Source organism: Vigna unguiculata, chromosome 6, assembly GCF_037176805.1.
Source record: "Vigna unguiculata cultivar grain cowpea cultivar isolate G323 ecotype 2 chromosome 6, ASM3717680v1, whole genome shotgun sequence".
NCBI classification, from domain to species: Eukaryota; Viridiplantae; Streptophyta; class Magnoliopsida; order Fabales; family Fabaceae; genus Vigna; species Vigna unguiculata.
In genome coordinates, this window is record NC_140797.1 from 48305933 (window position 1) to 48330600 (window position 24668).

General features: G+C 37.1%; 4 protein-coding genes and 1 long non-coding RNA gene across 5 annotated transcripts; 3 read left to right on the forward strand and 2 right to left on the reverse strand.

Moving 5' to 3' along the window:
* Positions 1 to 2514: 2514 nt before the first annotated feature.
* On the reverse strand, positions 2515 to 4403 carry LOC146885952 (uncharacterized). Its single transcript, XM_085674888.1, has 5 exons — positions 4203 to 4403; positions 3662 to 3703; positions 3421 to 3492; positions 3161 to 3333; positions 2515 to 2721 (listed from the first exon to the last, which is right to left on the reverse strand). Exons 1-5 carry the CDS (start codon positions 4216 to 4218, stop codon positions 2623 to 2625), a joined length of 402 nt encoding a protein of 133 aa, XP_085531014.1. The 5' UTR covers positions 4219 to 4403; the 3' UTR covers positions 2515 to 2622.
* Positions 4404 to 5120: 717 nt separating this feature from the next.
* On the reverse strand, positions 5121 to 17082 carry LOC114188218 (dynamin-related protein 3A-like). The gene is made up of 20 exons (XM_028076784.2): positions 16462 to 17082; positions 15337 to 15619; positions 15222 to 15250; positions 15019 to 15120; positions 14723 to 14791; positions 14583 to 14642; positions 10194 to 10307; positions 10024 to 10072; positions 9763 to 9872; positions 9191 to 9283; positions 8899 to 8991; positions 8680 to 8817; positions 8328 to 8441; positions 8130 to 8225; positions 7966 to 8008; positions 7649 to 7797; positions 7412 to 7558; positions 6512 to 6564; positions 6316 to 6415; positions 5121 to 5893 (listed from the first exon to the last, which is right to left on the reverse strand). Exons 1-20 carry the CDS (start codon positions 16834 to 16836, stop codon positions 5618 to 5620), a joined length of 2493 nt encoding a protein of 830 aa, XP_027932585.1. The 5' UTR covers positions 16837 to 17082; the 3' UTR covers positions 5121 to 5617.
* Positions 11374 to 13900, forward strand: LOC114188219 (uncharacterized). The gene is made up of 4 exons (XM_085674887.1): positions 11374 to 12818; positions 12905 to 13092; positions 13182 to 13568; positions 13652 to 13900. Exons 1-4 carry the CDS (start codon positions 11413 to 11415, stop codon positions 13807 to 13809), a joined length of 2139 nt encoding a protein of 712 aa, XP_085531013.1. The 5' UTR covers positions 11374 to 11412; the 3' UTR covers positions 13810 to 13900.
* Positions 17083 to 17874: 792 nt separating the features above from the next.
* LOC114187034 (uncharacterized) lies at positions 17875 to 19729 on the forward strand. Its single transcript, XR_003605184.2, has 3 exons — positions 17875 to 17966; positions 18068 to 18137; positions 19521 to 19729. It is a non-coding gene; the product is annotated as an uncharacterized LOC114187034 (long non-coding RNA).
* Positions 19730 to 21091: 1362 nt separating this feature from the next.
* On the forward strand, positions 21092 to 24375 carry LOC114188628 (putative glycosyltransferase At5g03795). The gene is made up of 5 exons (XM_028077195.2): positions 21092 to 21655; positions 22543 to 22832; positions 22960 to 23192; positions 23388 to 23545; positions 23815 to 24375. Exons 1-5 carry the CDS (start codon positions 21116 to 21118, stop codon positions 23914 to 23916), a joined length of 1323 nt encoding a protein of 440 aa, XP_027932996.1. The 5' UTR covers positions 21092 to 21115; the 3' UTR covers positions 23917 to 24375.
* Positions 24376 to 24668: the final 293 nt, after the last annotated feature.

Below are 24668 nucleotides of genomic sequence, written 5' to 3' on the forward strand. Positions count from 1 at the left end.
CTCCCTAATGGTTGCCTTTGCTTGGAGTGCTTGATCAAGGGACTCCTCCTTCTTTCTCTTTCTCCGCTGCTCATGCGCTTCAAGCGACCCAGCAAGCTCTTCCACCGAGAGCGCTGTCAAGTCCTTTGATTCCTCTATTGCGCAAACTATATTCTCGAAGTCGTCGGTTAATGACCTCAAGATTTTCTCCACCACTCGGCAAGCAGGCAGCGTCTCTCCATTTCTACCGAGCTGATTCGCTACGGTCTCAACTCGGGAGACGTACTCGGCAACCCCTTCATCTTCCTTCATCCTCATCCTTTCAAGCTCGCCTCTGAGAGTTTGAAGCCGAACTTGCTTCACACGGTTATCCCCTTTGTATGCCTTCTCCAGAATATCCCACGCTTCTTTTGAAGACATAGCATTTGCTATCTTCTCAAAGCCGGACTCATCAACAGCTCGGTACAGCACGTACAAAGCCGTTTTGTCCTTTGCTCGTGTTGCTTTTAACGTAGCAATCTGGGCTATCGTCATTTCTCCAATATCCTCTGGTTCTTGGTGCCCATTTTCGACCACCTCCCATACTTCTTGGGAACCAAGGAGAGCCTTCATCTGCAGGCTCCAGTTATCATAGCTGACGCCTTTTGATAACTTCGGCAGGGGCATGCTGTTAGCTAAGTTGGCCATCTCGATCAAACTCTCTAACTCACTCAAACACTCAGGCTCTCAAGCTCTGATGCCAATTTGTTGACAAACAAGTCTCTCTAGATAAACACTCTTTGTATTCAGATTTTGTTGTATCTTGAAATGAAGCACTACATGGTCCTTTTATAGGCCTTTGGACATTACCCTTCAACTACATTCATTAAATATAACTACTACCTAACTCACAATTAATACAACAACTTCTAACTACCCACCTTCCAACTACCAACTACACACCTTCCAACTACCAACTACACACCTTCCAACTACTAACTACCCACATTTAAGTTTACCTAACACTACATTCCAGCATTCGTTACTCAAAATTCTTATTCTATGTGGTAACAATCCAGTGCAAATTTGGGACAAAACCAATTATAATTTATTTGTAATAAATTAGCAATGTAGAACAAATTCATAACGGGTTCATGCCAGTTTGTAAGTGTTTACCAACACGGGTTGTTAAAAATGGCACCAGTGCAGGAAGGGCCTTTGGCAGCGGTTGTTTATCATATTCTGCACCAGTTTGCGAACCGAAGCATATTGGGACGAGGCCAAAAGAGCACAGCTTTTGGCCCCGGTTAAGGCCCGAAGCCATAGAGTGCCCTTCTGCCTCGGTTCAGACGAACCCGAGGCCATAGAGCCCACCTTTTGGCCTCGGTTTTCTGTGCCACCCGAGGCCATATGAGCTGCTTTTTTTTTTTTTTTTTAAATTCGAAATCCTCCATCGTCATCATTTTCCTCTTCCTCTCCCTCTTCAGACCCTGCAACACTCAAACATGCTCTTCCAGTAACACAAACCCGTGTCCTCCGTTCTCCTCTCACCCTCCTTTCCCTTTCTCCTCCACACCAGGCTGTGGCCACCCCTCCTTCCACATAACCTGTACCAGCCCCCATTCTTTCATCTCCATCAACAACCTCTCCTTCTCCATACTCTCCCTACTTCACTAATTGCACCATCTGCCGCGCCAACAACAGCACCTGCGGCTTCAACTCTTCCTCCCAGAACAAAAAGTTCCTCTGCTTCGGCTACCGCTCCCAATCCACCCTCGCCCCACCATGGATTCGCAAATTCAAACCGAACAAAATGGCCCTTTTCAGCACCGTCATCGCCATCACCTCCCTGCTTCTCCTCATCTCAGTAGCCACCGCCATCCTCCGCTCCGCCAGATCAAAGGCCTCCTCCGCCGCCACGCAGCAAGACCCCACCACGCTCTTCCTCCGCCTCCACCGCTCTGCCACTCTACTGCCCCCGGTCTTCTCCTACGACGACCTCGCTGCTGCTACCCACAACTTCGACCCCAAGCGGAAAATCGGCGACGACGGGTTTGGGTCCGTCTACCTCGCGCAGCTCCGCGACGGCTGTTCTGGTTGTTGCTGCCGCTGGTTTTGCTCCTGCAGAGAGAAATGGACGAGAGAAATGGAGGAGCAGCGCGCGAGGAAGAAAGGGGCTGCAGTTTTGAGCCCTAATTAAACACTATGGCCTCGGTTCAATTTAGAACCGAGGCATATACACCATTTTGCCTCGGGTCCCCACCACCCGAGGCCTAACAGGGCTTTTGGCTTCGGGTTTTTCACAACCGAGGCCTATAAGTCAAAACGAGAATGGCATTTTTGAAATTTTGGGCATCCTTTTTGGCTTCGGGCCTTCTTAACCGAGGCCTAACAGGGCTTTTGGCTTCGGGTTTTTTACAACCGAGGCCTATCACTGGTTTTGGCTTCGGGTTATAGGGGAACCGAGGCATAAAAGTTGCCAATAGTTGCAAAATTGCCACCGCGCCATTATAGGCTTCGGTTCCTGGCCAACCGAGGCCTATAAGACGAGGTAAAAATCCAATTCTGCACTAGTGTGGAATATGTGCTATAATAAAATAAGTAGTGCAAAGTCTTAAGTAATAGCATTGCAAGGCAAAACAAACGAAGGAAACATGTTCTTCTTCATGAGCTCAATGTGGCTCCGGAGTTCCTTCTGCACTGTGCTAAGCTGTCCATGTAAAACTGACACTTGCTAATGTCACTCCCATAGCTGTTCAGGCACTGCAAGCAATTCAACATCACCTTCAGTAATATTCTCATACAAAACAAATTTGCATTTACATAGAACACAATACAGAGATACGAGAAGATTTTGTACATGTTCGATTCTTGTTTCACCTGTTAGTTTTAAATTATTTTATAAAACAAGTTCATGCAACTCAAGAATCAATTTCTCATACAAAATGTGTCAAGTTTTGAAAATTACTTGTAAAAAGGTATTTCAGAAACCAGAAAAAAGAAACAATTGGAAGAGAAATGCTTTCAAATGTGTTCAGGAGGAAAACACATGCAAATGTATTCACAGGACAAACAAATTTTAGAAAACAGTAGAGAAACAAAACCTTAATTAAGCCTACCACCAAAAACACAACTTCATTACTACAATAAAATGGGGATTTATCAACAGAAAAGAACAGAGCCAGAACATATTGAAACGTACATCGTGGAAAGCCTTCAAGTGAAGATTACATGCATCACTACCAAAACTGTTAGCAGTTGCAGCTGGGACAGTAGAAGACCCAGTAGCTACTGTTTCATGTTGAATAATTCGAGGACCCAAAGCAGAATCCAAAGCCCTGTTGACCACAGCAACTCCACCACCGAAAGCCATTCCTAGAAAATGAAAAGGAAAATAAACTTAATTCAGTACCAGAATGTACATGTGACGGATGAAAAATCGTAGTGATACATATGACATACCTTCAGCTACGGTTCCTAAGAGAGATCCACTGTTGCCATTCTGAGCAGGAGCTGGAGGTGGAGCAGGGTTAACTGCATCAAGAATTAAGAAATTCATATATAATGCAAATCTGCAAAATAATTTAGATAAGAAAGTAACAAGACAAAAACTAAATAACCACATCTTCTTTCAAAAGATACATTATATATTATTAAGGGTTCAGCAAAACTTAGCCAAGTATACTAGCGTATTCATTCTGACCTGTCCGTGGAGCAGGACGTGGAGCTGAACGGTCAGATCCACCTGCAGACATAATAAACAACAACTCAATATGATTGACATAACCAGAAAAAGGGCATCGAAATGCAAAAACCATGTTCTATAAATAAACAAATACTATTTGATCGGCCAGAACAATCTCTTTTAACTAATATTAATAACACCAACACGTTTATTCAACGCATTCTTCGATTGTGATCCCGATCCTATATGGCTATATCATGGCAGAAACAGAATTAAACATGGCTAAGAAAGATTGATTTACAAAAATATCACAAAGTATAATAATCATCGGCATTGTACATACCTAAAAACACATACACCAACCGAACCGAGAATATTTATAAACAAAAACTGCGATTAAATTACCATAAAAAAAAAAGGAGAAAAAGAAAACACTGGGCACAATCATTGAATCAAACAACTGAGACGCATAGAAAACTAGAAATTGTAAAACTAGGATTGATTAAAATAAAGAAAATCGAACAAAAGAAAATGGATGGGAAGAGATGGAGAGGCTGACCACTACGGCGAGGCATTTTACTCAAGACAAAGAAGGGAGAATCTGAATATCGACTCTGATCCTGCTATAGAATTTGAAGGATGAACAACACAAAAAGCAGTTACACTTCTAACGCTATGTTTATTGTTGCTAAGGTTTGAGGCAGTTACACTTTCTTGGATTTTGACAGCAGTTCCTTGCGGGCGAAGAAAAAGGGTTTTAAAAAAATTATTAACAAAAACTAAATTAATTGACTATTTTATATATATATATATATATATATATATATATATATATAAGCATAAACACAAACGTTGTATATGTATTTCTTTAATAGATGATGACGTGTTTCTCTTTTGTGCCTATCTTTTTAATTCCTATTTCACCTATTATTTTAAAAATAATTTAAGATGTAATCGTTATTTTACAGTTATTTTATGATTTGTTTTCTTCTGCAACACTTTAATGTTCTGTGGGCATCTTTTTTATGATTGTTTAATAATGTGCTTAATTTCAAAAACATTGAATAATGAGACAAGGGTAAAAGGAAAATAATTTCTTCACCAGTAGTTCTTAAGAAATATTATTAATGTTCTCTATTACTTTAATATCATTTACTATTAAATGCAAAATTCATCAAATAAGTAGAATTTACATTTCTGATTAAGATGTATAAGAGTGGATACAATGCGCTCACTTTAGATTATAAAACAAAAATAATTATTAAAATTATTAAAATAAAAAATGTGAATATATTTTAAAATATATATTATAAATAGTTGTAAAATATATAATTCTCATAATTTTATCATACCTTTTTTTATAGTACATAATTAAATTTAAAAAACTTAAATAGAAAAATAATAAGATGAGATATGCTAATAAGACTACAATTAATAATAAATTGTATAGAAAAAATAAATGACAGTCATACAACAATTATAGAAAGAATCCTCTTCATTGATAGGTATAATAAATAATAGTGTAATATCAGTCACAAACCTACATTATAACTAAAATTGGTAACTCCATATTGCTTGCAAATTCATATAGCCATGACGTCCTATTACTTCAAAATAGCAATTCATCCGATCTTTTTTGAAAAAACATCTGAATCTGACTAACGAACAAAGACAAATTCATATACACGAATGTATAGAAAGCCGATTCTCAAAAATGTGAAAGATCACCTGCTCCTATTATTCTTTCTCTGGAGCCTAGTAAAAAATGCCAATGCTATGAGAGAAAAAGTGAACTTATGAAAGAAAGCAATGGCCAACATACAAAGACCATTTTAGTTAGATAGAGTAATTTCATGAAGTCCAGCTCCGGGAGGCAGAGTTCTATATCCCGAAAGTTGTAGCGTAATCAAATGAATAAAATGCCTTGGGTTAACTCTTCAACAGACCAGTGAGCACATTCAAGTCACGTACAGCTCATGCATCAACCGTGGGATAAAAGCCTGACGTGAATGGCCTTCCACTTCCATTGGAATCTGATATAGCAACATGCATCGGTGATGGAAGTTCCCCTGAATGTGAAGACCTTTTCGACTTGGAGTACTTTGGAGAAGCTGCATAATAGTCTCCAGAATTGCTAGTTGAGTACATAGATGATGTTGGCAATCCATGAATTTTGGGCAATCCAGTTGTTTCGGGCAAACTGTATCCTCTTTCAACCGTCTCAGCTTCCATTGGCAGTTCCTCCAAGTCCTACAAACACGTAATACAGTTATCAGATCAGTGGCTATATGTTGCTAGGTTAGGCAGAAAACCTAAATAAAATAAATAAATCTTGGACCGCATAAATAAATCATGCGAGTAGAAAAGAAGCATCACATCATATTACAACCATAAACATGAATTTATAAAAGAAAAGGCACATCATGTTGCAACTACAACCCTTGTAATTGACTTACTATTTCAACTGATCACATAAATTTAATTTTGGCCATTTATGTATATGATTTAAGTGTCACGATTAGTTTCTCACCACTTCCAATAACATACACCTCCAATTAGAGATGAGTAACATGAGAAAGCAACCAACTTAAATAGAATAGAACATAACTAACATGCCAAGTAATACAGAAATTTTATAAACAATGCCCATTGAAAGTGCTAGGACTATCAACCTTAAAAGCCTGTTGATAAGCTCGAAGAAGTTCTCTACAACGCTTTCTTTTCAAGGCTATCTCATCAGGTTCTTGCAACATTTCTTCAAACAGGTTGTCTCTGGTTTGAATTTTAACATACACAGTACAAGCAGTAATCCAAGTCAGAGAAGCATACATCAGAATGAATTAGCATGCCACAGCCACTATATGTTACCTGTATAGCTTTTTAATAAAGACGTTGTGCAGCTCTCTCTTGGTGTTGTTTACCTGATATGATTTCGTAAAAAAGACAGTCACCAGTATTTTATTGAATGCATGAAAAATCAAGTATTGTCAACCACTCGAAAATAAATAGCATATAGTACATAATCAAATCAAATATTAAGAGCATAAGCAATAGGACACCCCGTCTTAAAAAACAAAGTGAAATGCTGAGCAAACTTAAATTCAGAAACGAGATATCACAATACTGATATTGCTTGCAACAGTGCAAAAAAGTAGGTGTCTACTCAATAAAAACCAACTTCTTGAGTACACTCACCATTTTCAGTGGGAGACACAATATACCTCAGATCTAGTAGACAATGTCATTTAGTTTAAAAGTACAAAGAAATTCCAGTGCAGAATAGAATTATTTTATTTACATACTCGCATAAATTCGAGTACCATAACTGTTAGATGTTTATTGGTTTAGTTCACACAACAAATTGTGTACACACCTGTCTACACAAGCTTTTTCATTACAAAAATGGATAAAAGAAAGTGGAATAGAAGCTTTCTCATTACAAAATGGATAAAACTCGGTTATGTTTCTTTTAAGAAAAGCAACTCAATCGATAGTTTTTGAAAAATATTCTAAAACCAGCATTTTTAATTTTTTACATTAAAAAAATAGATTATCTTCGAGTTGTTTAGGTTTTCTTACTTTTCTATTATCAGTTTCTTCTTATTCGTGTTCTTCTTTACACACATCTTCTCCCCCTTCTGTCTACAAATTGCTTTTGAAAATTGTTTCATTAAACAATTTTTACAAACTAAAGAAAATAACGCAATCAAACACGCTGAGGAAACTACTTATTTCTAATTGCAAGAAGTAGATGAGGCAGTAAAGTACCAAGAAGTGCATAATTGCTTTAGGGATAAGATCCTCAACATTTTTCCTGACAATGTCATAGTACGATCGCAGAAGCAATTTTGTCACTGCTATTTCAATAACTTCTGTCTCTGAATTGCTCTCAGATGGCCTCAAGACAGGAGGTGGCTACAAAATCCGAAGAACATTGTGAAATTTATACCTATAGAACATATTGATCAAGCTCAAGCTGACAATAAATGTGTCATGTACACAAACCTGTCTCAAGTTGATCATAGAGAATGAATGCTCCACACTGTGAATTGGTTCAGTAGGCGGTTTACTAGCCATATTCTCCTTCACGGTCATTCGGCTATCACCTCCACCAAAAATGGATGATATACCCCAACTTGATCCACCAGTGTTTCCTGAAAGATATTAAGCATTAAAATCATGAATGCCTCAAAATAAAAATAAAGCCCCCAGAGAATAAAATCACTTGACTAAAGATTGGACAACTAAACGATAATCTTCAAAACAAGTCCATAATAAAATAAATGCAAAAACCAAAACATTAAACAGCACATGTAAATTACCAGACGGCACACTTTTTTCAACATCTGATGCTGCTCGGACACCCTGTTTATCATTTATATAATAAGAATACAGTAATAACAACGAGATACTAAATTTAGTAGCCCTTAACTAGATTCCCACTAAGAAAAATTTATTGTGAATTAAACAATATAGAATTACAAACCGGATCAGTATCTACTCCATTAGCTTGTCTTGCAAGAATAGACCAGGATTTCACACTTCTCTCAGAGGCTGATCCTTTATCAGACTCCAGAGGATCCTATGGGAGTATGGTAAGAAAATTTTAAAAGTAAAGAAAGGCTTGCATAAATTACAATACATATCTCATGAAAATGTGGGGCATATTACGTAATAAGTATACCTTCTGCCTAGAAACTGGTATAGCAGCCCGAGAAGACTTGGACTGTTGCACAGCAATTTCTAGTGCCTTGCTTCCACCAATAAAATTTGGGTGGGAAGTGTTTATGTAGTCCATCTGTGGAATTATTGAGTAGTTCGAATAAGAAATCATGGACAAGGAAATTGATGATTCACTCTAATAGATTGCCCGTCACATATGACTACTCATTTACAGTTGAAACTGAAAGCAGTATGAAGAATGACATTTTGGGTATTATGTAATTGACACAGTTTTGGCTCAACAACCAATTCTGATAAGCTATTTTAAGTAGAGAGTATACATTTATACTTAAACAAGTTAAATTTCAGCACACCTCCATTTCTATCATGTGCGCAATCATATTCTCCGATGGTTCAAGGCCTTCTCGTAAAAAGTTCCCAATAACTTCATCCATACGCTTTCGCAAGAAAGGGAATCGCTGCAGTTCAGTAACCATACAGCGATGGCTGATCTGAAGAGAAGGGGTGTTGTTTAGGCACATACTTGATAATGCAAGACAAGAGAGATGTCAAGCTTAAAAACCTTTCACTACCTTTATTAATTCATCATATATAAACCTGGCACACTGAAGACTTGGATCCAATAAACGAGATATTTGCCTTCGCACAAGGACCTCAAATGGCACCTGATGAGATGGAAATAAATAGATAAACTTATTCTAGAGTAGGTTTTTTTTATAAACATATTTATGCATTTGGATTCACAAATTATTATGAAACATTTACAAAACCAACCAAAATTTTAAAATGTAATTTATATTCTTATTTTAAAATATAATTTCTATCTCAAACTTTTAAGGAAAAAGGTTGGGTAAAAAGACCTACTTCTGGAACAAACAATGCTGATTTAGGCCCTGTAGCATTCTGTATGGCAGTACGAATGTCATCATCAGTCAGGCCTTCACATGGATCCACCTCCTTCATGATAGCATTGAGTCACAAGGAATTAGCGCATTTTGCCTATTGCTTACAACTCGACATCATATGCTGTGCTTATAATAAAATCATTATTTCTCTGAATTTGCTGAATTATAGTCTGTCATTTGCTTAACCCATAATAATAAAATGATAACATTCAGCATATCATTTACAAAATTAAGATGAAAATCTGTTTAGCAACAAAAATGAAATTACATATTTTCATAGTTAAATCATACATACAATCACAAATATTCAGTTTTGTTTGTTTAACAATGTTTGATTAATATCATATGCGTAGTATATATAAATAATAATAAAAGGTAGGATAATAGTGCCTCCATCCATGAAATCCAATACGGTTGACAGGCTAATGAGTTAACTATAGCCTCCTCCGCATTTTCCATTTTTAATTGAATTGTAGCATGAGAAAAGACATTTCTAACAGTACCATATGGAAATACAGAAGAATTATATACCTCTAAACTTTTGACAAATATGGATTGAAAAATGTAATGGATTCGTGCTCCACCAGATAATTCGGATGTAGACATCTCTTCATTCTTTCCCTCAACCATTGAGGAGAATGCTGTTTTCAAGAAGAATGAAATTGAAGATACCATTTGCTTAACATGGAAAAGTAACAATATGTGGCATAGCAGTTAACAAATACAGAAAAAAAGAAAACACAACTTCATTAATAAAAGATAAGAAACTAGGCTCTTGGGATAGTTAAGTACCTTCACAATATTTTGAAAGAATATTCAGGAGAAGTGCACCCTGACCAGCCTGTTAGAGATTAACACTTATAAATAATGCATTGCATAATTACAGCCAAAGTAGAAAAAATGCCGCTTCTTTTACAAAATAAGGAGAACATATGTGCGGCATACTTAGTATTAACACAAACCTTGGACTCAGTAATCTCTCCATAGCTTGCGTGCTCCTTTGCAACAGAGACTAGTGAAGTACTTATACGTGCTCTCAGCCCAGGTAGCACAGCCTTTATATGTTGTGCTAGAATCTGCAAAAGGATAGACAGGTAAATGTGCATACCATGTATTGGCTTGCATTAGACCAGAAATCTCAATCTTAGTATCAATCCATAATGGTTTAATATTTTATGGGATTTGAAAGAATTCAGTTCTATCGAAGAAGAATCTAACAATATTCTTTCTCCAAATTTGACACTGTAAGCCTTTACCCCAGGCTAGTATTAATCTTGCTATTTGCATACACTCTTCAAACTCTTATCCATTGTAGTAAGTATCGTACGATTCACGATACGAATCGTACGATACGATACATCCTCTCCGCGATACGAATCGTTCGATGTATCGTTTTTACTCCCGAATCGTAAACGTATCGTACGATACAGGTGCGAATCGTAAGAATCATGATTCGATTCGCGATACAAAAATACCCCCAAATTAAAACCCTAAATTTTTCCCCCCTGCCAATTTACCCCCAATTTAAAACCCTAAATTTTCCCCCCTTTATTTTATTCACATTGAAACTCTCTCTCTTCCAAACATATTAACATTAACGAACCTCTCGACTCTCGTTCTCGACCTCGACTTCGACCTTTACTTGCAGTGTGGTGGTGACGAGGTGGTGCTGTGGTGGTCGCACGGTGGTCGCACGGTGGTCGCGCGGTGGTCGCACGGTGGTCGAACGGTGGTCGCGCGGTGGTCGACGGTGGTGGTTGCGTTTCGTCTCGCGAACGCATCTTTTCGTCTTCTGTTCGTGTGTGCGGTGGTTCTGTGGTGGTCGCGCAGTGGTTCTGTGGTGGTCGCGCGGTGGTCGCGCGGTGGTCGCACGGTGGTCGCGCGGTGGTCGTGCCGTCATCGCGCGGTGGTTGCTGCGTTTCGTCTCGCGAACGCCTCTTTTCGTCTTCTGTTTGTGTGTGTGGTGGTTCTGTGGTGGTCGCGCGGTGGTTCTGGTGGTCGCGCGGTGGTTCTGGTGGTCGCGCGGTGGTCACGCGGTGGTTGCGTTTTTGTGTTGCGAACTACTCTGTTCATCTTCTGTTTGTGTGTGCAGTGGTTTTGTGGTAGTTGCGGGGTGGTTCTGTGGTGGTGTGGGGTTCTGGGTAGGGGATTTTTCATATGTGCAGCTGCTGAACTTCAAACATGAGTAAGTCGAAAAGGGAGGCCGACATTACTTGGAATTACTGTGACAATGTTCCACCAAATAGGCTACAGGTTAAATGCAAGTTTTGTTCTCACACTTGTTGGGGTGGTATAGCAAGAATGAAGCAACACCTTGCTGGAACAAAAAAAGATGTTATTCCATGTTGTAGTGTCCCTGATGATGTGAAAGATATATTTGTGAAGATGCTAAAAGGTAAAGAAAAAAAGACAGAGGATGGCAGCTTTGATTGTGGAGGAGACTTATCAAGAGAGGTGACAAAGGGAAAAAATGATCTTCAACAAATGACAATCAATGCAACATATAAAAATAGAGAAGATGTAATCAGAGAAATTTGCAGCTGTATTTATGGCAATGCATTGCCATTTAACCTTGTAAGGAGCCCTCTTTTTATACAAATGTTGAAGGCTGTTGGAGAATATGGCAAAGGATTAAAACCTCCTTCTTATCATGAGGTAAGGGTTTCATATCTGAAAAAAGCTGTGGATAATGTTAAACAAGGTCTAGAAAAGTATAAAACTGATTGGGAAAAATGGGGATGTACATTGATGTGTGATGGATGGACGGATGGTAAAGGAAGATCATTGACTAATTTTCTTGTTAACAGTCCAAGTGGGACTGTTTTTCTGAAATCTATTGATACTAGTGATGTCATTAAAGATGGGAAGAAAATGTTTGAGTTGTTGGACAGCATGGTGGAGGAAATTGGAGAGGACCATGTTGTCCAAGTAGTTACTGATGGAGCTTCTAACCTTGTGGCAGCGGGAAGAATGTTAATGGAAAAAAGAACCAAATTATTTTGGTCCCCATGTGCAGCACATTGCCTTGATTTGGTTCTTGAAGATATTGGAGAGCTTCCAGTCTTTTACAATACTATTAGCAATGCAAAGAAAATCACCACATACATATATAGGCATACATGGGTCCTTAATTTGTATAGAAGCTACTCTAATGGAAGAGAATTAGCAAGACCCGCTGTCACACGATTTGCTACTTCTTTTCTCACATTAAATTGTATTAAGCAACAAAAGAATGCTCTTAGATCAATGTTTGCTTCAGAGGAATGGGCTACTAGTCCACATGCTAATAAAAGTGAGGGTAAGCAAGTTATGAATTTGGTGTTGAGTGATGGTAGATTTTGGAGATCAATCACCTATTGCTTAAAATGTGTGATTCCACTTGTAAAAGTGTTGAGGCTTGTAGATGGTGATGCAAAACCAGCAATGCCATACATTTATGAAGCAATGGATAGAGCAAAGGAGCAAATTGCTGAAAATTTCCAAAAGATAGAAACAAGGTATAAAAAAGTGTGGAAGATTATTGACACTAGGTGGAATTTGCAACTACATAGGCCTCTCCATGCAGCAGCCTATTATCTCAATCCTAGGTAATGCATATTTCACCTAAATTTTTCCTACCAAGTACCTTTATTTTCGTTCTTCTCATGTCATCAATTTATTTTTGTTGTGTTAGATATCACTATGACAAAAATTTCAATCCGGATAGGGAGGTCTTGATTGGTTTATATGAAACATTTGAAAAAATGGTTTTGGATGTTAGCACAAGAGTTACAATTGATCAACAACTTGAAAAGTTCAAGGGAGCTAAGGGGCTTTTTGGAATGCACATGGCAATAGCTACTAGAAACAAGAAACAACCTGGTAATGAAATTACTCTCATTACCACTTTTATATGATTTATAATTTTTAATTACATTAAATTATAATTCAATACTTCTTTATTTTGATAGCTCTTTGGTGGGAGAGTTATGGAGGAGAAGGTAAAGAGCTACAAAAGATAGCCATGAAAATTTTGAGTCTCACATGTAGTGCAACAGGGTGTGAAAGGAATTGGAGCACCTTTGACCAAGTTCATACTAAGAGAAGAAATAGATTGGAACAACAAAGACTAAATGCTCTTGTCTATGTCAAGTACAATCTCCAACTTGAGTTGAGACAAAAGAGTAGAGAAGAGAAGGGGGAAACTTATGATCCCATATGTTTGTCAGATATTGAATCAGATGATGAATGGATTACAGAAAAAGAAAATCCTTGTTTGCCTATTGATTCGTCATGGATGGATATACATGAGTGCTTTGATGATGAAGAGGGAGCTCCAAATAAAAAAAGGAAGAGAGGTAATTATTTCTATTCACAAGTTGAAATTTGAATGTCAACAAACTAGAACTAAACTTTATTTCTTTTTCTTTTGCTAATATAGGACCAAGAAACTTAAATGCCAAGACCAATAAAAAAGGAAAATCCGTAGTAGGAGATGAGGAGGAATTTGAAGACATTAATGAAGGAGAAGAACTTTCACTAGAAGATGAAGATGACTTAAGTGATGTAGATCTTGGAAATGATGATGATGAAATATGAATGATTTAGACTAGAATGTTTTTTTGAGGTTCTTTAGGATCCAAGCAACAACAACACTTATTTTTTGGATGGCTATAATGCAACACTTGTTTAGTAGCATATAGCCATACTTAAAGAAATCTTAGGCAGCAACCACAATGTTTTTTGAAGGCTGTGTTGCTGAAATTGTGAATCTATGTGGTATATATACATTGGTGAAATTGACTATGACGTTGTTTTGTTATTAATTGTCTCTTTGCATATTTATATATCTTATATATTTAAGTATATGTTACATTTTTTTAATGTTTATGAATCGTACGATTCACGATACGATACGATTCACGATTCAAAATTTAAGCTCTCCGATACACGATACGATTCACGATTCAACTACCATGCTCTTATCCTTTACAGACCCATGCAAAAAATAAAGTTCATTCTTTCACAGCACTAAAAAGAAAAGAAACTTCAGTCTTTCAACCCTCCTTCCTCTTCTCCCTTCCAAAAAAAGATACAAATGATTCAAAGAAGAATTCAAGAGCCACCATCAAAATCAACAATGAAGGTGAAATAACTAAGTGCATTTCTTTGATACCTCCCTCCTAAAGATAAAGGATATACTATGACAATTTTGACTGCTTTTGTATAAAGAAAAAACCTAAATATAAAGTATCAATTAAAGAATGAAAAAGTGTGAAAAACCAAACTTTTACCCTGCATTTGAAATCCTTAAATAAGGTTAGTATTATAAACAATAAATATGCATGTTGTTAGTGTCATGAAGACTCTACCTGGTTCAATTTCTTTGCTAGTTGAGGAACACCACAACTATCTGCCAGACCACCGTATACCTATGAATAACATAAATGGATGAGTAAGCGTGTATAAGTAAAAGAACTTGACTATTAACTACAAATAAGAACTTCCTTACAGGACGACTTCGGAAAAATTTCTCTTCAGCAACAAGAGCATCCTTTATACTCCGGTTCATTTGAATATCCTAATATGATGAAACAATAACCAAAATATATTTCAGCAATCAACTCATATTTACCTCCACATCAATCAAGCAAATTACAAATATTTAGTTATTTGTATTTACGAGGTATCCTTATTTACGGTATTATTAAACAATGACCAATACTTTTAACAAAATATCAATAAGAACATGCACACAGGTCAAAGTAATTAAACAGAGCTATTAGAACTATAGTATAACATCATTACCTCCTGACTACGATTTACAACACCTACATAACCAAGTCGGAGGGGGATAACTTTTCCGAGTAACAGATTTCGGGCATCAGTACCTCTGTCCATGATATCCAACTACATTCCAAATAATAAGAGCCTAATATTGTCAGAACAAGGCAAAAGCTTAACAAATTTCACAATTGTGTCGGATAAAGTGTTACAAGAGTGTACCGAACCTTTGTGATTACGCCGATTGTTCTATTACCTATAATGGAAACAAGAACCTTTAAAAATCAAGTTAAAGAGGTATGAAAAGATTGAAGTTTCAGACACATGGAAGTAAAAACTCACCATCAGGATCAGCAATCCCTGCCATCTGAAGAGCATCTGAATTAGCCAAATCTGAATTTGCCGGTGTGACAGCCAGAATGAGACATGTAGGAGTTTTGATGTATGACATGATCATTGTTCTGATTCGAGCTTCAATATCAGAAGGTTGGTCACCGACAGGAACCTTCGTAATGCCTGGGAGATCTACAAGTGTGATATCGAGAACATTTGGTGAAAAAATCTTCAATCGAATCTGCTTGTCGGAGACACCTTTGTTCCCCCCTGCTTCCCTATCAGTTTCAGCCTACAGAAAGAGAGTGAATGTATATATAAAGGTAAATGAAAGGGATTAAACTAGTACACAATAACTCATCAGCACATCACTAGCAACGGTATTACATTCTATATAGATGCAACTAATGTCTCAAATTTAACCACATTTCAAGCTTAAAGCACAGAAATCACTTTAAGTAGATAATGGACCCTCAACCAAAACAGTATCACCGATAGATATGATAAAAACATTGACGACTGTCAAGCAATCAATATTCCTCAAAGTTCATTCAACTAACTTACACATTCTATTATACTCCATTATACTAGTTTCAAAGAACCAAGTATCTAAAGTGTCCATGTATTCCATTTTACTGTTGGAGCATTGGAAGCCATCTAATACCAAAGCCAAACACGATACACGCACATTAGCACCACGGATAGCCATCAGATCATACCCAAATTCAACTCAGTTCAGTAGCGGTTAATATGCCAAAGTGTGTGCATATCTTGTTAATGGGTGAATAAGTAAAGAAAACTGGATACAAAAAAAGTGTGAGAGACAAAATAATCTACATTAATGAAAGGGTCACCCTCCTTATTAAAGGAGTCTCTTCTCCCTTCCACTTAGATGCCGGCAAGCGAAAGTAATGTTACAAAAGGGAAAGCAGAACTCTAGTGTTCAATAGTCATTCAAAATACAAGGCAAACGCGAACCGAACATGATAACAATATTCTACTTCTCTTCTTCACTATTATTTATTCAATGACCTAAAACGGTAATCACCTAGCGAGTAATCAATGACGATAAGCTGTCGGCGTCACAAACATGTAAAAGACAAAAGCAGAGGGTGGAGATAAAAAGTTCAGCACCTGAATTTCCCGGCGAATGTCGGAGAAATCGTGAAATTTTCTGCCAGGGAGATGGAGGAACTCGCCGTACTCATCATCGGGGGCGTCGGGCTTGCGCTTGGTCTGGACGAGCTGGAGGACGAGTGGACGACGAGTGCAGATGTCGTTGCCTCGGGGGAGAAAATCGCGGCCAACTAGGGCTTCGAGGACGCTGGACTTGCCGCTGCTCTGGCTGCCGACGACGGCGACCTGAGGGAGGTCGATGGTGGATTGGCTTCCGACGCGGGCGAAGATGTCCTGGAGGCGGTTCACGAGGGAGATCACGCTAGAACCAAGAGGAGAAGTAGCAGATGCCGCGGGAGCAGTAGTAGAAGAAGAAGAAACCTCTTCTGCCATGATGGATGGATCAACCGATGGAAGAAACCCTAGCTAGGGTTTGGGTTCGAAGCGATCGATTGAATGATTGGAGTGGAGTGGGGACCAACTCTCCCGTTGCTGGCTCGGCTTTCCCTCACCGTCTATTCTAATTCGTCTTGCGTTGGCGTTGGAGAAAGTTCAAAATGAATGAATGAATAATAATATAAGACTTTTAGACTTGAGAGTTGCCTCTGCTTGTGACGTGTGAGAGTTGTTGTGGGGCTTTATGCTGGAAGAGTGTTTGTTACCATCTCAGTTCCTAATTGTGTGACCACCAATTGCTTGGCTTAATGTCTAAATAAATAAATCAGGCCAAATGAAGGAACAAAGAAAGGAAAAGTGAGCATGGATTGGAGAAGGGGTAACACAAATCTGAAATTTGAAATCAAAGTAAAGTGGAAAAAATAATGAAAATTATTTTAGATGTTGTTTTTTAACTTAAAAACAGTTTCTTACGGTACGTGATTACTACCTCCAAACGGGATCATTGGGATTTCTATACAAAATATCTTTAGAAGTAATTAAATCCTACAAATTAATGTGTTATTTTTAGTAAAAACTTAATTTATTGCATTAAAGAAATTTAAGAAGAGTAATATTATCAAAAAAGTTGATTTTTTTTTGTGTGTGTGGATATTCCTCAAATCTATTCTTAGAAAATAAAAAAATGATATTTTTTAAAGGACAAATCAAATGTAAAAAATTGTTTTTATTTTTTTATTAACAGTAACTTAAAAATTTTCTCATCTACCAAATATTTCCTTAGAACATTAATTAAAAATTATTTTGATTAAAAATTATATTTGAACACGTTAAAAAGATTAAAAGAGTTCTTTTCTATTTTAATAAAATATTATCTTTATCAACACTATTAAAAGGAAATTCTTACCGTAAAATGTAAGACCCATTTAAAATATGTTAACTTTTCTGTCCTAAAGTTAGTGGGCCTAAGGCCGGCCCAACATATAAAGTCACTAAGTCTGCCCTAATTTCACAATTTACTCCCACACTTGCAGAAATCAGCAGCCGTCGCCCTTCCGCACTAGAGCTCTGCTAGGGTTTGTTCTTGTCTCGAACCAGTTCGTCCCAACTAACGATTCCTGCTCCACGTAAGTAACTCTAACCCTATTGTACTTACCTCCTAAAGCTTTACATTCGTTTTCCACCGATTAAAGCCCGAAAATAATCGTGTCCTTCGCTGTTCCGTCAGTTCCTAGGTCCATCACTCGAGCTGCTGTGCTCCAAGGTCCCGCGTCGAAGTTCTGTTAGCCGCTTTCCAGGTACGGGAAGTAAGGGTTTCAGTCTTTTGGGTGTTGTCTTGGCTGTTCTTGAGATAGTTAATGATTTCATGAATGAATCCTTCGTTTTGGTGTGATTAAATGCTTGTTATGCTTGATGGATTTGATAAACATGGCTGTGACAGTGAAGAACAGTGGCGAGACCTGTTAATCTCGCCCAAGCAAGTCCATCTCGCCTAGGCGAGATGAAACAGGGAGCTCGCCTAGGTTTATTGCGCGAAAAGTCGCCCAGGCGGCTCGCTCAACTTTTGAGCGAGCAGGCAACTCGCCCAAGCGAGAGGGATCTCGCTTAAGCGAGATCTCGTGTTGCCCAGGCCCTGGTTTTCCTTGAGCCCTCGCCTAGGCGAAGGGGGGCTCGCCTGAGCGAGCCTGTCTCGCCTGAGCGAGACCCTTCAGCCTGAGCGAGGGGTTTGGGCGAGACAGTGCGGTGTTGGGTTGCATATTTGTTCTTTTGTGCTTGGACTTGTTTGGGTATGACTGCTATGATAAGATGCATGTACTGAAGTATGAATATATGCCTAATGGGTTGCTATATGTGCGTGACATGACTCATGAATGATGAATGATGAGAGTGGTGGGGACTTAGCATGTGAAATGAGTATGCGGTTTGAAACTAAAGGATCATGGTATAAATACGAGACTAAACCCCAGACTCATTGGGGGTGGTGATGATCAGGGGTATGGATTTGAGATGTGATTGACATGAGGATTAAATTTCGAGTTGATATGGAATTGAAAAACATAATTCAATATTCTCTTATTGCTAATTTATGAACGTTGGTCCGTGTCAGCGTGTAATTCCTTGGGGTCTCTAGGTGAGACCTTCGGGGTCGCGCTTCAGTGGTCGGGATGTAATTCCATGGCCCCTGCTAGTGGGTGTTCTTGGTGGTGCCCCATCTGTATAACTAGGTAAGGATTCAAGGTAAGGTTGCATCCTGACGCTCCGAGGAGCCAGTTAGTCTCACTTAGAGCGGACTGACTCTTGTGGTGGGAGTAGCAGGAGGCCTGAAACTCATTTAGGACTAACCTTGTGGTGGGAGAGATTTTTGATTCATCGTAACACTGGTAACACATAGCTCAGGATCGAGCAGCTCAGGGTCGAGTAGGGGTATCCACCACAAGTGCAAGCATCCGCTGAATCCGACCGAGTTATACGTATCCGGATGAGTCGAGTCGAGTCGAGTCGTAGTGTATTGAATGAAGAGTCATAACCTGTTTGGTTGCTATGTGGATGAGATGATGAAAAAATATTTGATTGCATGTTGAATATGTTGATTGGCTCTAGCTTACCCGTTTTGTTGCATGGTTGTGATGTATGTGGCTGTTCTTTCTTGTGATGATCATCAACTTGGTTGATGGGAGCAGATGGGCGAGGTCCTCGTGGTCAGCAAGGAAATGGAGATTCTGCCGCTTAGTCCGCGTGGATTGGATTATATTCGTTGTTGTACTTTTCTTTAGGGCTATGACCCTGTATGTCGTTGTTCTTGGTTTTGTAAACTTTCGGTCGAACCGTTATTCTGTTTTGGTTGGCATCGCGTTGTGCCTAGTTGTAGGGGTAGCTTTATGAACCCCAGGACTGCATTGTTGATTATCTCTGTTGTGTGGCGTTCCTTTAATTTTACGTATATAAATTAAATGGGGCGTTACATTAAAAAATGTGGATATTATTTCTGAAATTAATGGTTTTAGGAAACAATTAAATTCTAAGAATCAAAGTGTTATTTTTGCTTTAAAATAAAATTATCATTATAGTAAATAATTTAATAAAAGTAATATTATCAAGGAAGTTATATTTTCATCTTATATATATTTTTTGGAAATTTGTCATAACTTATTCTCAGAATATTAAAATGTTATTTCGTAAAAGATAAATCAAAATTGTTTTACAAATTCATATTCAGAGTAAACTAAAAAGTTTCTGTTCTTCCAAATGTTTTCGAGAACATTAATTCAAAATTTTAAATATTTTTATTAAAAAGTTACATTAAAAAAACGTAAAAGAGTTTTTAATTTTAATAAAAATCATTTTAATTTCTCAATGTCTTCGAGATACTAATTTACATTTTCAAGCAAAAAAACATTTAATGATTATATATTATTATATAATAAATTTGCATTATCATTTTAGAATAAAATACTGTTTATTATAAAATCAATTGAGTTTATTATATAACAGTTGTGAGGAAATGATAGTTAAAGATTATTTGATTTTCCAAGAAATTTTTGTTCTCTTACAAATAATTTTTTATTACTTCTTTATTAAAATACACCCGTTCCTAACGTCCACTGTTTGACTAGTTGTATTTAAAAAATGATATATAATAAAGCTCATTCTTCCGTTTCAATAACGTTTAAAAAACATAAAAATGTTGTTTAAAGAAAATCTTTTGTTATAAATCAAGCTAAGTTATTCTTGATATTTCTAACAAAGTTATGACGTCCTTTCCATGAAATTTGAAAGGGTCAAGTGTTTTTTTTTTTTTTAAGTTTTTCTATGTTTAAATATTTTCTTGAGGTCTTAAATTTTACAATTTTGAAGAAAAAACATATTATAGAATAAATTTAAAATTATTTTTATTACGAGACATTTTAAAATTAATAATTTAAACAGTTGAAATTTATTTATGGATTTTATATTTTACAATGTATTATAAAATCACTATTTCGAAATATATTAATTTTGAATGCGTAATAAGTACTTTTAATATATTATAGTTTAAAATATTTTTTAAACCAAAATATTTTAAAATGTCATTTTTTATCATCGGAAGAAGTTATTATTTTAAAAATACAATAATTGAGATAATTCTCTGTTGTACTTTTCTGCTTTGTAAATTCTGAAAATTAATTTCGCAAAATAATTTAGAAAACTATAACAAAACTCAATTTAAGGCACCTTTCTTCAGACCTCCATATAGCAGGAAGAAGATCGTTACAACGAATCTCATTTTCCCGCCACAATGTCACCTTCCCAAGAAAGATCAATTTCCGTCGAAAACCTTCTGGGGATCAGAAACCACCCCCGCGGCTCTTGCGGCTGCGTACACCGCACCACCGCCGCGTGCATAGTCGTCAACATCATCTATATGCTCGTGCTCTACGTCTGCTTCAAGCAACTACACTCTCCCCTCCGCCAGGTTCCTTTCAAGTGCTCTCATCTTACTTTACTTCCAAATCCAATCTTACATTCACACCATTTCGTCACATCGAAGTTCGATTCCTATGCGCAGCGTGTCTTCTTGTTGGATTCCACTGTGTTCCACTCTCCGGAGGAAGCTTTCCACCTAGACTACGAGCGGATGGAGGAGGAGTTCAAGGTGTTCGTGTATCCTGATGGAGATCCTGAAACGTATTTTCACACGCCAAGGAAACTCACCGGCAAATACGCCAGCGAAGGATACTTCTTCAAGAACATCAGAGAGAGCCGATTCGTCACCGACGATCCGCGCCGAGCTCACCTCTTCTTCCTCCCTATTTCTTGCCACAAAATGCGAGGCAGAGTATGTCCTTTTTTTTTTCGTTTCGACACTAGTCGAATCAATTATCCAAAGCTAATTTGTGAATGAATTCACAGCGTGATCTCAACCATATCGATCGGATTGTGTAATAATGTAACTAAATTATTGCCATATTGCAGTTAATAGCTTAATAAGATAAATTTCACCATTGGATTCGATCTGTTCTGAAATGAAAATACCACTAATTTTGACTCCGAAACTTTAACCTCACTGTATGTAGTCAGTGATGAAACTGTTTAATTCTTGAAGCATTTGAATATTCATCACTTCAGTCCCTAAATGTATGAATTTAAGTAAATTTTAGGAACTAATTTGAATTATTTTTTAATATTGAAGAATTACCTAACATGATTTATACCACTACTAAGATTACTTACTTCCATTTAGGAGAGAGGATAATATGAGGAAACCGGTATTTTAGTCGTTCTCAAATGGTTTAACCATTCAACAAGCCTATTTAGTTAAACTTCTTAATTACATTTTTATATAAAATAATTATTAATAATTTCAAAACTATCTAGCATTTGTGACTCATTCTTGGAGGGGATTCCTGGAAAAATTTAACAACAATAAGACCTATGTTAAACTTATACAAAAAAATTACATTGCCTCCTAACTAAAACTTAATATGAAACTTCTTCCTTATTCATGTTACTCAATAGATTAAAAAGGATATAACACTCTCAATACCTAATTATTTATTCATTCCAAGTTAATTTTGCTTAAATTTAAATTGTTCATAAATCTGCAATAGATTCTCGAATAGTGGATATGTTTGTGTCTATGACCTTCAAGTGTTATATAGTGGTGGTGGAAGCTGCCTATCCTAGTTTTCGATGTGAGTTGTAATGCACAAACTAATTATGCAGGGGTTGACTAACGAGCGAATGACTGATGAAGTAAAGAAGTATGTACAATACGTAAAATTTAAGTACCCTTACTGGAACAGAACCTTGGGTGCTGATCATTTTTTTGTGACTTGCCACGATATTGGAGTCAAGGCTACTAAAGGTGTTCCGCATCTGATGAAAAATTCTATTAGAGTGGTTTGTTCATCACGTTATGACGACGATGATTATATTCCACACAAGGATGTTACCCTACCACAAGTGCAGCTACCATTTTATAACCCTCCAGGAGGGAATGACTTCAAGAATAGGTTAGCTTAATATTTTATTTTGTTATATTCTAAATCAATCCAACAGAATTGGTATCTGAACAAAAACTAGAATTCTTTAACCCACCAGAAACAGAAATTTCATTTCATGACAATGGAAATATTGCAGGAACACACTTGCTTTCTGGGCTGGTCTTTCTGATTCAAGATTGAAAGATAATCTAAGAGCTATGTGGAACAATGATACTGAACTAGACATCCAGAACAACAGAATTGATTTTCGATCGACTGGACGTGTGGTATTCATGGACAGACTTTATAAATCCAAGTTTTGTTTGTGCCCTCAGGGGCCTATCGGCAGCAGTCGTATCTCAGACTCGATCCACTTTGGGTGTGTACCAGGTAAACCATATCCGGCACCTGAAAATCACAACTTCTTGTGCTCAATATTTTGTTAGTTACCTCAAACTTTTGGTCTTACTTCACATATAAGCTATGCCTTTAGTTGCCATAAATAAAAAATATGCTGTTGATCATCTCCCTTATTTGTCTTGAAATACTGTTCCCTAATGGAAGCTCTTGTCGGTCTTTCTACAGTTATCATGTCAAACTATTATGACTTGCCTTTTAATGATATTCTGGATTGGAGGAAATTCTCTGTTATACTGAAGGAGAGGGACGTTTATCGGCTCAAAGATATTCTCAAAAGCATGTCTGACAAAAATTTCATGATATTGAATCAGAACTTAGTAAAGGTACTATCAATATAAAGTTCAGTTTATCAACCTATAAATATTATGCGATTCGATGAGAGATGATGAGGGTAGGGTAGCAGTAAAAGAACTGATGTTGGTTATCGTAGTATAAGAAGTTGGAAGTTTGACATCTACTTTCTTTTCAGTTACATCATCCTTCCAAATTTCTAAATCAAAGAAAGGAAATGAGACATTGAGTATTGCTCGTCAGAAGATGATAACTCCTATTTTTCCTATCTCTCTTTTAATTTGTTGCTTTTGTTGTTCAGATCCAAAAGCATTTCACTTGGAATACACCTCCTGTCAGACTAGATGCATTTCATATGGTCATGTATGAACTCTGGCTACGCCGCCATCTGATTAGGTACTGATTTTTTCAATGAATTTACGCAGTGTTATAGAAAGCAAGGAATTGTTTCTGTACTTAAAAGTTGATTCACCACTCCTGACCCCACGTTCGAAAATCCGCAAAACAATTGTAACCTGGACTCAAAATTGGCAAGGAATTGTTTCTATACATAAATGTTGATTCCCACTTCTGACCCCACCTTGGAAAATCTTCAAAACAATTGTAACCACAAAAGTAATTTTTTAGCTCGAGAACTTCTCTGTATAAAATACGGGAAGTAACAGAGCCCCTTTTAGTAGAATAATTGTTTAGGTCTGCACGAAACTTCAAACAGTGGAAGAAATAAAAGGTATTTTGAAATGTGCTTGCGAGAAAGCAAAAGAAGCTGGTGCATATACCAAAAGACTGTTTAGGTCTGCATGAAACACTAGTGTACCTTCAGGAGTACTCAAAGACTTCATTGCAGAATTCTGTGATTTTCTTAGCGAGATTGCTTTCCTAACTTTTTACCAAATAGGATAGTTTTTTAACATCTCCAAGAAAAAAATTTCAGACTTCAAATTCCAATCCAATGAAAAGCCGTAGACTAAATTCTAATCAACTGTATTTCTCTTATACTATTTTGGTATTAGAGAAGCTTTTATTAAAGTATTTCTTTTAAGAAAGTAATAAATTCTCTTAAATAACCATCTCTTTTGGAATATGCTACTAAATCTAGTTCTTAGAAGTAAACTTTGTACTGTGAAAATCAAATTTAGATAAAATTATTAATAA